Below are 16,027 nucleotides of genomic sequence, written 5' to 3'. Positions count from 1 at the left end.
GGGCTCATTTTGTCATAATGCCTATGTGCCTTCTTCCATGGAAGAGTCTTAATGCTGCTCAGGTGTTTTCTATGCACTTGCTCTCTTGATTCCAAATTGGTTTGGTCATTGTAATTTCCCTTTTAATACTTGTGTTTCTTTCCCCTTGAATCAGTATTGGCTTTTGAACACTCGTCTCGGATGAACCCCAGCATCCCTGGATGGAAGGCATGTATTCTAATTCAAGGCGAGGCATGAAAATAACATTTCTCTTTGGAAAATAAGAGCTTTTTGAACTCTTGCTGGGTGGGAAACTGAAAGTTCTTTGAAGAGGGTCTGGATGGCCACGGTACTCTCAAGGGAGAAAGGAAGATTTGAGCCTTGGTGGTTCAACTACTTTACAAATCTCCCTTTTAAAAAACTGGGCTTGAAAACACCTAAATTAATCTCTAGTGTGTGCTCAGAGATGTATCTTTCAAAAGGCTATATTGTTCTCTTGACAATGTCATGTTCAGCCCCAGCAGAGAAGAAAGTCTCTAATGAGGGCTTTGTCCTGTGACTGCTGTGGGTTTAAAGCTTCCTGTCTGCCTTTGGCCGGGAAGTCACAACGGGCTGTCTTCACCTCCTCACCCACGCCAATGGCCCTGGCAGCGCTGTAACCCCAGCATGTGCCTCTGGGGTTACTGCAACGTCACTGTCTGTGTTCGGGAAGATGCCAGAGGAAGCTCCTTCTTGTCCTAATGAGTCATTAACATTGTGTTCCAGAGTGTTTTCTAGCTCAGGAACTTGCCTAACTGAGGAGTGAAATTAGTATCTTTTTTCGGTCACTTTCTTTGATGTTGCTGTAACAGTTTTTTGGTAGTACAGAAAGGCAGGAGAAACTGCAGTGTTGCTTCTCAGAATGCTTCCTCTAATGTAGTTCTACATTACTATTCATAGCAGTTCAGTTCTGTCTCACAGATCTTCTGTAAAGTATCTTCCTCATAAGTGTTCCCAGTCTTGATATCCCAACTCCCCATTATATCAAATGTCAGCCTATCTTGGAAAGAGAGCCCCTTATAATATAAATTTTTTTTTTTTGCAGAGGCCTGAAGGTAGACAAGTCGTTGCTGGGATCATCTAGCAAGGACATGGCAATGGTATGAAAAACAGAAGTTGGCTCCCAAGATTTTTATTTTAGTGCTTTGGCTATAAGATCATCCTTCCGTCTTTGCAGAGAAGGTCAGGAGAAATGAAGTTTGTCATTTCCCCACACCTCTTGCAGCTGAGCCTTGTTCTGCTTCAGTTGGTAGGATTTATTTCTTCACTTAAATAAGGGACCACTGGAGACAAGGTTCCCTGTTTCACTTCACCCTTAACAGAAAGCATCTTTCCGAGTGGATCGTACTACCCCCCCATGCAAAGCTTAATTTGTCTTCTTTCCTTCCCACATGGCAAGCTGTCAGGATGGCGTAGCCTTTGCTGCTCTCAGGAGCCGTACTGTTCAGTGTTGCACGTGGGCTAATCATTGTAGAGAGACATTGTACTGTCCAAGACCATGATGAATTCTTTAAGGTTGCCATGAAGCATTGCTTCAGCCTCTCCCAGTAGACAGCGTTATTCCAGAGCACTATTAGTTGAAGAGGCGATTAGTGTGTCTTTAAGTGAATGGTGCCAATGGAAATGGCATGTTAGGCAGGGCAGCTGCAAGCTCAGCCTGAAACACAACCACCCTTGAAACCCTATCCCTACTCCACTGACCCATGCAGGCTGACTTCATACTGTTGACTGACTGTGTGGGTTGCGTCAAAGCCTGAAATGTAACTGCTTCCTGGCAGCGGGGCAGGTCCTGCCTGTATGACTGATAATGTCTTACTCGAAGCAGGGGAGAAATTGCATTTATGCATCTTTTCTGTAGCTGACCATGGAGGACTGAACTCGGTGGGTCCCTCTCGTGCCTGTGTCCCAGGTTACCCAAGTAGAAAGTGTTTGCTTTTTCCACCTTGTGCTAAGTTAATGTCTGGGGTGGTTCCAAATACCTATAAAAAAATGAAAATGAGAGATGACATTTCCCAAGGATGCTTCCCAAGAGAGCCTGTCATCTGTGGGGTGGGAGAATCCTCTCTCAATTAGGATTTCCCCGCAAAACACACTTCCAAGTGTTACACTCCCAAAGTTTTAGGCAGGATAGTCTCTTCTTCATGATAGATGAAGCTGTGTCCCAGTGGCTCATTTACTCCTGCTTTATCCCTTGTAATCACAACTGTCTGCCTGTGCAGAGCTTCACCTCATGCCCCATGGTCTAATATACCCCATGAGGTGAAGCTTCCTGGAGCAAGAGGAGGTTGTGCTGCAGTGCCTGGAAAGCATTTCTCGAGAACCAGCCTCTCTTCTGTTAAGTCCCTGCTGCTGCTACAAGCCGCAGTGGGCAAAGGGGGTGACCTTTTTCCTTTTTTGTGCTGGGTGAAAGTCACTCTCTCATAGGAGTGCAGAGTGGTGCGGAGCCACTCCAGCCACTCCAGCGGTGCTGGAGCTTGCCGTGATAAGCTGGTTGTTTTCTCCTCTCCTTTCCCCTCCTCGCACTGCGCCAGGCTTATCTGGGCGCCTGAGTTATGTTAAGTAGCGGGTGCATGCCTGCTCTCTGTTCTCCTCGCTGCTTTTGCTCCTTGGATTTCAATTCCAAACATGGTTATCCATTTGGGGTCTCTCTCCTTCCCGCTGCCAAGTGATACACATTCCACACTCAACACCAGCTCCCTCCGCTGCTCTCTCACGGTCGCTATTTCCAGTACTTGAGGGCAGGCGAGAGAGGCAGTGCAACGAGATCTCTGTCCAGTCTGTGAGTTTTCCAGCTAATGGCCTCTGCTCTTTCTTTGACTGAGCTCTTTTGGCCTCATATTTGCCAGCTCCTTTTCTCACTGGTGTGGCTAAGGAGGGGGCCAGCTGCCAGTTTGTGAGTGAGCCACGAAGAGGAGAAACGAGCCCTTTGGGGATTTTTCGGGCACAAAAACGTTCAGCGGCACCTTAACATGTTGGTCTGAAGCACGCTGCTGTGGGACTGGCCAGTGCTCAAGAGGAGGAGGAGGAGGAACAACAGCTATCCAGCAGTTCTGTTTTCAGACCTCTGCAGCACCCTTTGTGTATGACAGTTCATTTTGAGCGCAGGATGGCCAGGGAGGGTGGGGAGTGGGGAAGGAGGAGTGCAAGCAGCCTCTCTTGGGACCAGGCTGTTCTCCAGCCTCCCGTGTGCGATGCCTGGAAGGAGATCATGGAGGGAGCAGCCTACCAGCTGGCCAGCTGCATCGTCCTCCTGGGTTACATGGGGGGAAGTGGCATCTTTGGGTCCCTCTATATCTTTGGCCTCCTGGCCCCAGGCTACTTTTGCTATGCTCTGTGGGGCTGGCTGAGCGTCTGTGGGCTGGATATCTTCGTCTGGAACATGCTGCTCGTCCTCGCTTGCTTGCTTCAGCTGGCTCACCTGGTTTACCGGCTCCGCAGAGACACTATCCCAGAAGAGTTTGACCTCCTCTACAAGACCATGTACCTGCCCTTGCAGGTACCCCTGGAAGTCTACAAAGAAATTGTGAAGTGCTGTGAAGAGCAAGTCCAGTCACTAGTCAGAGACCAGAATTACGCGGTGGAGGGCAAGACGCCCATTGACCGCCTCTCATTGCTGCTGTCTGGCAGGTAAAGCCTCTCCTGTATCTCAACAAAGTCTGACAGCAAAGCGCTGTGGCTTGTTGCATTTTCACCCTCTGTAGAAACTGGGGTGAGGATTGTTTCCTTCCTCTGAAAGGGCTTTGAGATAGGCATCTGTTTGTTGGGGGGAGGGGGGTAATTTGCTTTTGGGGTTGTTTTTGTTTTCTTTGTTTTTTCTAAATGACAATATTTCAGGGAATGGCTTGCAGGCCCAAGCTACGTGCAGTGAAACAGCCAACTCAGCCTTGCCTGTGATACTGTCCAGGAATCCTTACCTCTTTCTGTCATTTTAAAGTGATCTTGTTTCTGATGGGAGCAGACTGGCTGTGAGAGAGTGTTTCTCAAGGCAGGAAGGCACTGTGTCTGGACCTGTGGTCTCTGGGGATGCCAGACACACCTCTGTGATGTGAACAGCTGTGTACTCAGTACCCTGAGTCCTCAGTTCACCTGAAACTCCTGCTGGCCAGCAGTGTTCAGGGAGAGGCTCCATCCATGTTCCCAACACCTCAACCTTCAAGGCTCTGAGATTTTTCACTTTGAGGGTTATTTCTTCGAAAGAGAGAGCTTTCCTGTGATGGATCCCACCTCACTGGGCCTTTCTTTCCCTGTGCTGTCTTGGACTCATGATTTCCTTCCTCTGGATCACGAAGGAGGACCTTGGGGACCTCTAGATAGTCACACTGGGGATTTGATTATTGAGTGAACTATGCTGATGAAGTACCGGCATTTGTTCATCTGAGATCCTGCAGCATGCCTTTACAAGCATATCTCTTAATGATTTGCAAAATCCAAAAGCATACAAATAGTAATGATACTGGCTTCCCAGCTGCTGCCAGGGACGTGGCACAAATGTCAAGTGAGAGTGGGAAAGGAAGGAGAGTGTGATGAAAGGATGAGAGATGATGAGAATGCTCCCATCTGTAAATAGGAGCAGTGCTGAGCTGTAGGAGGTGTCTCACAAGGATTTTCCTTTGGTAAGACAAACCCAGCATCAGCTGGGGCTCGTGTTTTACTGCAGTGGTCCATCCCCTCTGGTGAGGGGGTCAAAAAAAGGAAGGGCTGTCCTTCCTTTTTTTGGTCTTCGTCCCTTTTTTGGGATGTGTTAAGAGCATCCTGGGACCACTGAGCAGTGCTGAATGGCAAAGCACTGGGAGGAAATTGGGTATGTGTGTTTCCACTAGGTGTCTTTCACCTTACCAAACATCTGTGCTGAGCAGCTTGCTCTGAAGTTTACTGTATCTGCAAATAATGTTAGCAGGAAAGAGTCTGTGCTGTCTTGTCCTGCACTGGATAATTTGATACTGCTCTGTGGACATGAAAGTGCTCCAATGGACAGTAAGCCAGTGCTGGTGGGGTAGTTGTTCTGCTCTCTTTTGCAGTGGGAAGTATGCATCTTGGCTAGTATAGGATGCTCTGTAGAGATGGGATTGGATTTGCATTTCCTGTTACCCACCCTATTGCCTTGTGAGGTGCTTGCTGACCCAGCAGAGCATTGCTACTATTATGGTGCCCCCTCTTAAACTGAACAATAGCAAGACAAGTGGGGTTCAGAAATGCAGAACATGCCTGGATCAGGAAGCCTGCCTTGTGATCCCTGACCCTTCCAGGCCGCACTCCCAGCTGACTGGAAGCCAACAGTGTAACTCCTGAAAGCAAGAATTGCCTTTGTGCATTGTACAATAGGGGTTACGTGGCGACAGGGAGGGAAGAGGCCCCAAATCTGGTGGTGCAGAGCTATGAATAGAGCTTCAGAGTGCCCTGCCATTTCCCCAGGCCTGTGCTGCTCTCCTCCTCTGCTCCCACAGCACAGCTGGGTGCAAGTTTGACTGTGACATTGGTAGGTGGTTGTAGCAAAAGTAGGGGAAAGGGACACTTGGGAGGCCAAGAGTACCTGAATGGTAATGTGCAGCAAACTATGAGCTCACAGTGTGATGTGTCAGGAATGATGGCCAATGTAATTTTTGGGGGTTCTGTGTGTAACAGCTTCCCAGCATCGAGGCAGGGAATGCCCTCATGCAACCCTGAGGACGGGAAGAAGATGCAAGTACAAAGAGCCACAGGCTGGCTTAGAAGTACGTAAAAAGCAGCAGAGCATTGTGGGCTGAGAAGTCCTTCTTTATGACCAAGCATTGCACCTGTGAGCACTGGCTTTGTAGCAGGAAACAGAAAACAGATGGAATATGGAGAAGTGGCGGCAAATATTTCCCACAGAGAAAGGAGGGACAGCCCCGTAGACTGGAGCATCTGCAACTGTCCCGGAGAGGGTATGAGACATACGTGAGATGAGAAGTTCTTTCCTCTCTGGTGGGGCCAGCTGCCTGCACATTTTGTGAGCTGATTGGGTTCATGTGACATCTATTCTGTGGCCTAAGCCTGTGTGCCTCACCTGTCCTCTCTGCAGGGTCCGAGTGAGCCAGGATGGACAATTCCTTCACTACGTCTTTCCGTACCAGTTCCTGGACTCTCCAGAATGGGAGTCGTTGCGACCATCTGAGGAAGGAACTTTCCAGGTAACCCCTCATGGCCCCACAGGAGCCCAGCTTCACTCCTTGCTGCTTTGTTACACGTCTAAGAAGGGGATGGAGGGGGTTCATTATGCCATTCAAAGCTAACCGGCAGTACTTTCCTCCCCTTCCTCATGGTTTAGCCAGCACAGGGTGGTGTGATCAGCTGTGTTATCTTTTTTCTACCTTCCTCTGAAGACCTCAGCGCGTGCTTCTATTATCAGCTGATAGCAGGGAGGGTGGAACATAGTGCTCGTTCCAGTTGAGCAGGGAGACAAGGTATCAGATTGCTGTCTCTTCCATTACAGTGTTCCCTCACACCTGTATTGATGTTTTTGCCCTGCACACTGCTAGCAGGGTGCATTGTTCCAGCATCAGGATGGAAGCCATGGCAATATTCAGCAGTGATGTAAATCCATAAATATCCTGTTCCTCACAGAAGTTTCTGATGGTGATGTGTTTGGGGTAGAGAGGCAGAAAGGATGATTCACACCCGAATATGGTTCTTTCTGAGCAGAAGAATTCCTTGCTGAGAGGCCAGACCAATTCTTCATTGCAGCAACTGAAAGGATTTTGCTCTTGCTGTCAACACCCCACAGTATTTGTTTGGCTTTCCTTCTGGAAGAGATTGCTTAAGCCCTCATCTCTCTGCCTTTAACTCACAACCCAGGTCAGGCTGATCCCTGCCAGGATGTCACTCTAGAATATGTCAGGTAGGGCATATGAGAAGGATTTTGCTAATCCTTTGGGAGTGTGGGACAGTCATGAGGGAATGATGATGCTTTCTCATGAGGGCAGTCACATTCAGGCTTGGTTAAACCAGGACAGCTCTCCGAATCTGCTTTCCTTGGGTCTGAATTAGGCCCATGTGTGAAAGGGTCATGGAATTTGCTCCTGAAAGCTATGCCATTGCCAGTGGTTATGGTCTTGCAGGAGTACCAGTTGCAGGAGATGGCTAACCATATTACCATGGCACAGGGCTACAGCTTGTGAGCAGAAATAGGGATGTCAGCCAAGATAACGGGGTAGAGAAGGCAACTGCAGCATGGTTGTGCAAGGGATGAGAATATCTCATGGTTTGCACAGGGCTTCAATCTGGCAGCAGATTGCTGCTAGCTCCTGGACTGTACTTGCTTAAGGGTCGAGCAGAGACAACAACAGCTGCCCGGTGCTCCTGGCAGGGAAATGGCCATCTGGATGGCATGCAACCTGCAAAGGCATGTCCAGCATTTTCTGAACTAATTTCTGTGGAACTGAAGGTTCCCACACCTCCAGAGTGTCTTTATCTGCGGTGCGTGAGACAGCTCGGGAGCAAGCTGGTGCCAGGCTGCACGAGTCCTGCCAGCACCACACTCTAGGCCCCTCCTGCTCAGTGAGACAGGGCTGGTCAGGGAGATCAGCTGTGCCTGGCACCCAGATTGGGATCTCAAGTCCTAGGTGGGAAAAGGCTGCAGTCATGTGCTGGAAATGCCTAAAATCCACATCTGCTTACTGAGGAGCATGAAAAAGTAGCAGCCTGTGTGAGACCCGCATTCAGCAGGTGAGATTTGGCTAGTCCATATTCTTGGCCGGACATTACTCTTGAGGGCTGTGCTCAGCCATGGTGATGTGCTGCTTTTGGCAGCTGTTTAACCCAGTAGTCCCTCTTACCTGAGTAGTTAATAGAACTCTGTGGCATATCTCAACCTTATTCCTAGCATCACAATCATTTGGTTAAAAAAGTGCATGCTTGACTCTGGACTTTGCTGGGGGAGGGCGTGGAAGGTTTTTGTTGCCCATGTTTTCCCCATGGCTCTCAGAATTGAGCAGTTTCAATCCTGAGCCCACTGAAAAAGGGCAGAAGCACAACTCAGTCTACAAGGAGAGCCAGTTTCCTTGAGCTTTCTGCTTTGGCTGTGTCTTCTTCCCATGGGACTGCTGGCTCCCAGTGCCTGAAGGAGTTGTGTTTCAGGGCTAGCGTTTCCCCCCAAAGGCTGGATTATGAGCTCTGCTGATGCCAGAGCACCTCCGTTGGGGGGATTCATGACTGAAATCTGTCCTGCTGCTCTGGTTTGGAGGCAGGTTTTCTTATTACATCTCACTTAATCCCTCACGAGAAGCAGAGACTTTCAATTCCCATGCCAGAAATTGGTCAGGAAAATGAGACTCTGGTCACTTCAGTTTCTGTATGACCCTTCCTCTCACTTCTCTCAGCCTAGGAAAGTTCTCAGGTTTTATATCCTGTATTTCTTTCATAAGGCAGCTGCTTGCATGGCAGTGGCATTAAATATCAAACCCAAGGACACACACATGCAGCTAAGCTGTGTTCAGCTTCCCAGTGGCCCTCTGCCATGGTGGTTGGCCAAGAAGCCCCCTGGATACAGAGTGAAAGGGAGCCCCAGCATATTTTGGCTCTGGCACTTGTTCACATACCAGTGTCTCCATTACACTCGGATGTTCTTCTTTGGCCCAAGGCTGTTTGACCCTTTCTGTGTTTCTTACCTTTTATTATTATTATTAAATTTATATATTACAATATACAGTAATGTATTCTATAGTGTTGTTTATTATTAATAGTTTGGTCTCACAGCTAGGGAAAAAATGGCTCTGTTTGCACTGGCAAAACCCAAAGCAAAACAAAATGTTCTCTAAATTTTTTTTTCCAATTAAATAAAAAAAACCCCACAATAAAACCTCAAGTAAATTTCCTACCTCCACACAAACACAGTAACCCCCTTTTACTTCTCTTGCTGAGCTGTGCTGTGCATCTTTCAAGGCCATTCAGCCTGGCAGAGCCAACAAGACAGGATTTCCCTCTGGCATGGGGTGACCAGGCAAGCCTTCCAGGTGGCCCTTCCCACACTGAGGGCCTTCTTGGAGAAGCCTGCTGGAGGGCTACCCACTGGTGACTTGGGCCAGCTGGGCACACAGAAACACTTCCCTCCATGTTTCTGTAGAGGACTGAGGCCACGTATGCCACCCCACTCATTTCAGCTACATCGCTCAGATGTCAACAGGGAGCATCATCTGAAAGTGAGAGGGTGAAAAGTAGCTAGTCATGTGGCTAGACTAAGCAAGCGCTTGCTGCTAATCGTATAGGAAAACCTGGTCTCTGGCTGCTTGGGGAGAGGAAGCAGAGGCAGGTAAGGATTTATCTGATTGTTCAGTTTGGGCAGTTTGGCTCTCCAGTCCCACCATTTCCAAGGAGAGCAGGCATCAAAGGGGCAGGGGTCCTTCACTGGAGAGAGGCATGCAGCCCCAAGGTGGGTTACCCCTAACCGCATAGTAGGGCTTACTCTGCTTCCTCCCTGCCTCACAGGTCACGCTGACAGCTGAGACGGACTGCAGCTTCATCACCTGGCCGAGGAAGAAGCTGTACCTCCTCCTGAGGAAGGACCGCTATGTTTCCCGGCTCTTCTCCTCCCACCTGGGCTACGACATATCGGAGAAGCTTTACTCCCTCAATGAGAAGCTCTTTGCCAAGTTTGGCCTTCGCTTTGACATCCGCTTGCCCAGCCTCTACCACGTCCTCCGGCCAGCCTCCTCCGAGGGCGAGTCAGAGGACTGCGAGGAGCCACCACCTACCTCTGGCCAGGCTGGTGCCTCTGAGCCCCCTCCGCAGCCACCACCACCACCGCCACCAGCTCCGCACCCCCGGGCATCCCGGCCTGACAGTGACCTGCTGGGTGAGGACTCCACCAGTCTTGTCTTGGAAGATTTTGCTGAGTTGCCGGGGTCTTTTATGGACTATGTGAGCGAAGGGGAGTATATGAAGTGAGGGCACTCCTGGCATGGGCACGCCTCACCCTGTGTGGGACCCCCGCGTAAGTACCCGCTTGAGGAAGCAAGTTCTTCCTGCAATGCAGCTTCCCAGGCAGATGGTGGCCCCCAGCCTCTCGCCCTCATTTGCTGTGGGTTTGCTGCTCTGCAGTGTTTTTTTTGCCTGCTGCTCCAAGGAATCCTGGGAGGTGGGCTCCAGCTGTGTGATTTTCTTAAGGAAAAGCAGCAGGGTGGAGGCTTGACTCCAGGCATCAGCTGCACCGTGGGGTGGCAGGGCCAGTAACTCGGCCATAGAAAGCTCTTCCCATCCCTCAGTGGAGGCAGAGAAACTGAAATGGTGTGCAGGCTGACAGGTGGTACACGAGTGCCTGCAGATACACCACAGGGCTCGGTCTGACGTGCCATGAGGTAGAGGTGTGCCTGGAGGTACTCCAGTATTGAGCTGAGGAAGACATCTGCATGTGAGAGAGCAGACAACCCAGAAATGCTCACAGGGGTAGAAACAGCTCCAGGGTTTACAGCGGATTGGCAGTGGGGAGTTGCTGTACACCTTGCAGGTGCTCAATCTGGGCAGGGGGAGAAAGCTCAGAACCATTCCTCCCCCTGCCCACCACAGCTCATCCCAGCATTTGCTTTGTCCTCCCCTTTGCTGCTAAGTTTCAGCTCAGCCAGATCAGTAAGGCATTGAAAAGACTGCCCTGTGTTGTATAGCTCCTGCCTCCAGTGACCCTGGGTGGACTGACAGGTTAAACATTGTTTTAACACACACAAAACTCTGCTTTTTGGTGGCTGAGAATGAGGTGCTCTCTTGCAAAGTGCTAACTCTTTACTCTGCAAGGGAAAAATTCCTGGGTGTGGTGGGTATTGGGGCAGAGGAACAATGCAGGAGAACAGAAATAGACAGGACGGGTGGCTTGTGCCTGAAATTCATATCCAAGTGGCCAAGAGAGAAATTCCATACTGAGCTACTTTTAGCCAGCCACTGCACACCAGCTGCTGCACATCAGCTGCAGACTCCAAAATGTGCATTCCTGCTACTGCCCCATAATAGCTCTTTTCTGGCATCCAGCTGCCAGGCACCAAGCTTGGGACTGGGATTTCTGTCCTAGAAGTGACCACTGCGTGTGTCCCAGTTGGGTCTGTGTGGCAGGGATGAAGGTGCAGGGCTCGGCTGCAGCTGGGGAGACCATCTTCCAGCAGGCATCCTTGACCATGGTGCTCCATTGCACCCTGGTCTTCCCTGTGCCCTACTTCTGAGCTGCAAATGCTCCAGCTGTGGACTCGCTGGCAGGGAGCATGAAGCAGGACACAGTGAGTCCTGGCATGAGCCCTGACAAGCCTGCAGTAATCTTCCCTACCCTGCAGTGCTTGTGCACAAGCCTCACTGGTGTCATGGCAAGGTGACTGTCCCTCTTAGGTGCTCTAAACGAAAAGGCTGTCTGCATCAGACAGTGCTTGCTCTTTGCATTAGGCCTCTGGTGGAAGAGGGCTTTTTTGCTGTTTCATCCAGTTGCTGTTCTTAGTTTTTGAAAACTAAGGAACTGGAACATCTTCCTGTTTTCTACAGTTCTGCTGTGTTCTGCTTTGAATTGAGTCATGTGCCTGTTCCTATCCTGCTTCTATGTCTCCAAACTTAAAATCTGGGATATGAAGAAACTGGCCAGGGAAGGAACAAGTGTATTTGGGTTTGCTTGAATCAGACAAAAAGTCAGCAAGAGTTTTGCTTAGTTGTTTTTTTTTGTTGTTTGTTTTTTTTTTTTTTAAAAAAAGGAGGCAGAAAGATAAAAAGGAAACAAAATCCGTATTTGTTTTCTAGCTTAGAAGTCCTAGGAATGTGAAGTCCCTGGTTTTCTTGGTAGACTGCTGGAGATATGAATTTGCAGCTTCTTCAGTCCTTACTTGGAGAGGCAGGAACACTGAATCATTTATGAGAAAACTATCATCCTAACTGTCAGGCTTGTCTGTTGAATAGATGCAATCAAAAGTGAATGCAGTTAGTGTTGTAAATATGAAGTCACTTTGTCTATGCTTTGCTTGTACTCAGTCTTCTCAGAAAGGATATCCATTCTCAGGTCATTGGCAGAATTCTCCTGGTTGATCAAGCTCAATAAAATCAGAATTTCAAATGCAAATAAAAAAGGAAGGAGGCAAGGAACACTGTAGCTTTTTTTTTTGTTTCCACCCATTTTTGGTAATAAGTCAATACTGTAAAAATACACAGAAGAGTTGTGTGTACGTGTTGGTGAAAGCTTGTGCTACACAGCACAAAGCTATTCCTTCTTTTACACAATTCTTTTAAAACATGTTGGAAGCTGGAAGCTTTTGTCTTTCTAGACCTTGTGAATGAGGCAGTATCAAGGTGCGCTGATACTTGCAGTAGAGGCCTGTGATAAAAGCCCAAATGTTTCAGAGGCCAGTATTTGGGGTGGGGGAGGAGGATTATCTTACTTGTCTGTCAGTCTGGAGACGATAGCCAGTGTGGTGTTTTAATTTCCAGGGTACTTAGATGAGGAAACACAAACTCTGTTTAGTGTGTTTGTAACAGTGGAACAAGCACTTCCTTGCTACTACTCTGCTCACCATTTTGGTATCCTAATCACATCACATCCCAGCTGCACAACAGCATTGTCACATCTGGACAGTATTTCACAGCTACTTCAGTGTCTAACCACAAAAATCAGCGATACAGAGGGACTGCAGTTTTCCCTTCCGGCCAGGCATGTCACAGCTCAGCAGAGGATCTGAGCAGGTCTGACATGACCCAGGGGAAGCAATTTCATAACTTTCCCTTAGAAGTGGTGAAAACATCCTTAGTAAACAGGGACATTCCCTGCAGTGTCATTGTTCAAAGTAAGGATAGCTGTGGTCCCAGAGTTCAGAGTTCCCCTGAGGCTTTCCCCAGGTCTATGCTCTCATCTCCTTCCCAGCAGCTTCCAACCTGGGTATTCACCTTTCAGTTCCTAAATTCCCCGTGCTGAAGTGTTTCTATGAATCACATTCCTTTTCATTTTCTGTCGCTGCATTGGCCACCTTGCAGTGCCACAGTGCAGGAGGGCAATTCTTGAATGCCCAAAGTGCTGCAAAGATCACCAGGAGAAAATATTCCTGGGAGATGTATTGGCCTACTAGTCTTATCATCTAGTTCCTTTAAAGAGTTTCTAGTGTGCTTACAAGCAAGACAGACTGTGATATCCCACTGATGAGCATATTCTTTCTCTGAGGAGAAATATTTCAGTAACTTACAGGCTGCCTTTTTAAAAGGCAGGTTCAAAGGTTCTGTTTAAAACTTGCTTTAATAGTGTACTGCTGTATAACTCAATGCTTCATAGCAAACTAAGCTTTATTCCCTGCATGAAAAGTTGAACAACCGAAAGCCACCTGCTTTTTCCCCTTTTCATGTTGCATTTGCTCTAATTTGTTGCTATCAAGTGCTTGCAAGATGTGAAGCTGTTGCTACTTAGTCTTGTAGTTACACCTGGGGGCTGGCTTTCTGTCTGGTGGGTGAGACAGATGGATGCTTGACAGCCTGTACCTTGATATCTAAGTAGTAATTGCTTTATACCTCCTTTGAGAACAAAATCAAAGGAGCTGTGGGCTTTTAACTGGTATTACAGAAAGTACTTTGAAGGGGTTTGGTTTTATTGCCTCAGGATGGGTAAGTAACTCAGTTTTCTGAATTATCACACGTTCAACAATTGTGTAGTTCTGCAAGCTAATTTAGAAGGGGAGAAGGACAGGTAACAGTGGGCTCCTTGAGGTTTGTGTCTTGGAAAAGTTTGGAAGTAATAATTACTCCTGTGATAATAATGATGTTCTCTCTCTCTCTCTCTCTCTCTCTGTGCTCTCATTTTCCTCCTGCAGCCTCTGGAAACCTTCTCTGGAGTTCCCCCCACCCGTTCTGCAAAGGACAAGCCCCTCTGGCTCCCACTCAGACCCCCGAACTCTAGGGAACAACAGGCTGTTTTGATCCCAAAGCCTCTCCGAGGGAGCGTAATCTCACATAGGTTTCTGACCAGAGAGACACTCTTTAGCAAGCACTGAGATGTCTGCCTGCAGACGTGTACACTCGGGAGCACATGAAGCACACGCGTGAGACTGCGGTGTGGCACTCCAGCACCTCCCACCCCACGGTTGTTCACCAGAGCTGCCTGCCCCAGCGTGCTTCCCCGGTTTGTTTTCTAGTCCTGCCTCTCTGAGGTGCGTCGGCAGCTCTGATACCAAGGTACACTGATATCACTGCAAGCGATACCAGCCTGCTTGCAGAATCTGTGTTCCCTTTGATTTAATGATTCCCATTAAAGTCAGAGATTAAACTACTGGTGTTTGAGGATTTGGAGAAGGACATAACACTGTCTGAAAGGCTTGAGATGATCTGAAGGAATGGGGGGAAAGGACAGGGGAAAATGGGCTGCCTGATGGTTTTGGTAATGGGCTTATACTGGAGAGCATGATATGGAGATCTGCTATCACGCATCCCACTGGGCATCCTCTGTAGTAAGACCAGAAATTCCTTTTCCAGGGGTTAGGATTTTTCATTTTTGACAAGCATCACTTCTCAAAGAAGTTACTGACTTACAGAGAAAGGTTGGTTGTTTGAATTGATATATTTGGAATAAGAAAGGAGAGGAATTGGGACTGGGTGCAGGTGTAGGCAGGAAGGAGAGCCTGAACCTCTTTTTTTTTTTTGTGCTCAATGGGGGATGACCTCAAAGTGCACACACTGAAGACGTGAGTACAAAACACCTGCATGGAGAGCAGCCACTGGCAGGGAGAAGTGCAGTATCTTAGATGAAAATAGTGTGGAGATGCAAGGCCTCTTCCAAGTTCAGTTGCAACAGGCTGACAGGTTTCCCCAGCCATTTCCTCTGTCAGGGAATCGGAGATCACAGTCCGAGTGGAGGAATCCTCTGTTCCACAGAGCCTGGTGCAACCAAGCTGGGCGGTGAGGGTAGTAGTGTCTCCAGGGCAGATATCCAGGGGCGGAGCAAGGAACATCAATCCCTCCATCACCACGCACAGGGCAGGGTGTTCTTCAGTACCTCTTGGCACAGACACGCAGCGGCACAGCCATCCTTCATGTAGGGCTGGCTCTGTGTCAGCCTCGGCTGGTGGAGGCAGCCCTACCTCCCTTGTGATGCTCACACAGGGCCTATGGCCCAGAGACCGGTTTAGAGTGTCTTGCAAGTCTTTGCTGGGCGAGATCCACACCCTAGGATCTGGCACTCTTCCTGAGGTCTGGGAGGCTTCTTAAGTGGCGAGTAAGTGGGATCCATGGTGTACAACACTCTTTGTTCTGCTTGCCTTTACTGTCACCCCAGGGCAGGGGAATGGGGCTGCCCCAGGCCTGAGGATCATTCTGCCAATGGTTGTCACCATGCTCTGTTGCTGTATTCTTGCTTCAGCCTGACCCCATTGCCCTTCACAGCTAGGAAATGTCTCCAGCAAATTAACACGAGAGCTGCTGGACCCCCTTCTGCAAAGGAACCGAAATGCACAATGAAACTGAGTCCGTTGTGGTGTTTTATACACCTCCTTGAAGCAGTGGACTGGCTTGGGCTGAATTACACACTGCCCTTCGCAGGTGCCTGCTGAGGTTATACTCCAGTCTTCAAGAAGAAGCTCCCTGGAAACCCTTCAATCATGGCACCAACTAACCTGGATCTCTGTCAGGTTGTCAGAGCCCAGCTCTAATCCTCTGCTGAGTGTATGCTGGAGAAGGTGTTTGTTAGCCGGCTTTCCAAACAGCCACATGGCAGGGACCAAAAGCTTGGACGTGAGCTGAAAGCAGACGCTAACTCTGCAGTGACAGTGTCTAGTGGAGCAGTAGTGACAGCTCATGCCAAATGACTGAGGCTTCATCACAGCAGATGTGTCTTTAGTGTGCCCCTCTCTTGACCACAGTGTTCCTGGTGCACTTTTCTATCATCCAGTGAAGTCAGTCCAGGGAACCACAGAAAATGATCTACAGAAGGTGTGGTTTGTTGCCAGAAGTGATGTAAGACTTACTCCTCTTTAATCTGCATATACAGCAAGATGGTGGAAAAAGTGTGGATGGGTGAGGGCTGTTTCTGTGTATGTGTGTCTCATATTGTAATCTTGCACCAATT

The 16,027-nt window shown here is 48.8% G+C and overlaps 1 protein-coding gene across 2 annotated transcripts; it reads left to right on the top strand.

Annotated features, from left to right (window-relative positions):
* The first annotated feature begins 2,444 nt into the window (after positions 1–2,444).
* Positions 2,445–14,252, top strand: POPDC2 (popeye domain cAMP effector 2). Of its 2 annotated transcripts, none has more exons than XM_075107122.1 (4): positions 2,445–3,645; positions 6,059–6,167; positions 9,460–9,964; positions 13,782–14,251. In XM_075107122.1, the coding sequence occupies exons 1-3, from the start codon at positions 3,101–3,103 to the stop codon at positions 9,916–9,918; spliced, it is 1,113 nt and encodes a 370-aa protein (XP_074963223.1). In that variant the 5' UTR covers positions 2,445–3,100; the 3' UTR covers positions 9,919–9,964; positions 13,782–14,251. The 2 variants fall into 2 exon arrangements, with proteins under 2 accessions (XP_074963223.1, XP_074963233.1); XM_075107132.1 differs by having other exon boundaries at positions 2,446–3,645; positions 9,460–9,826; positions 13,782–14,252.
* The last annotated feature ends 1,775 nt before the right edge of the window (positions 14,253–16,027 follow it).

Source organism: Phalacrocorax aristotelis, chromosome 1, assembly GCF_949628215.1.
Source record: "Phalacrocorax aristotelis chromosome 1, bGulAri2.1, whole genome shotgun sequence".
Lineage (NCBI taxonomy): Eukaryota > Metazoa > Chordata > Aves > Suliformes > Phalacrocoracidae > Phalacrocorax > Phalacrocorax aristotelis.
This window is presented reverse-complemented; position numbering and strand designations above follow the sequence as displayed.

Excerpts from the sequence above, each read along its gene's own strand:
- POPDC2 (XM_075107122.1), top strand. The coding sequence starts at position 3,101 with ATGACAGTTCATTTTGAGCGCAGGATGGCCAGGGAGGGTGGGGAGTGG. Across the intron at positions 3,646-6,058 it reads TCATTGCTGCTGTCTGGCAG|GGTCCGAGTGAGCCAGGATG; the intron begins GTAAAGCCTCTC and ends TCCTCTCTGCAG. Across the intron at positions 6,168-9,459 it reads CTGAGGAAGGAACTTTCCAG|GTCACGCTGACAGCTGAGAC; the intron begins GTAACCCCTCAT and ends CCTGCCTCACAG.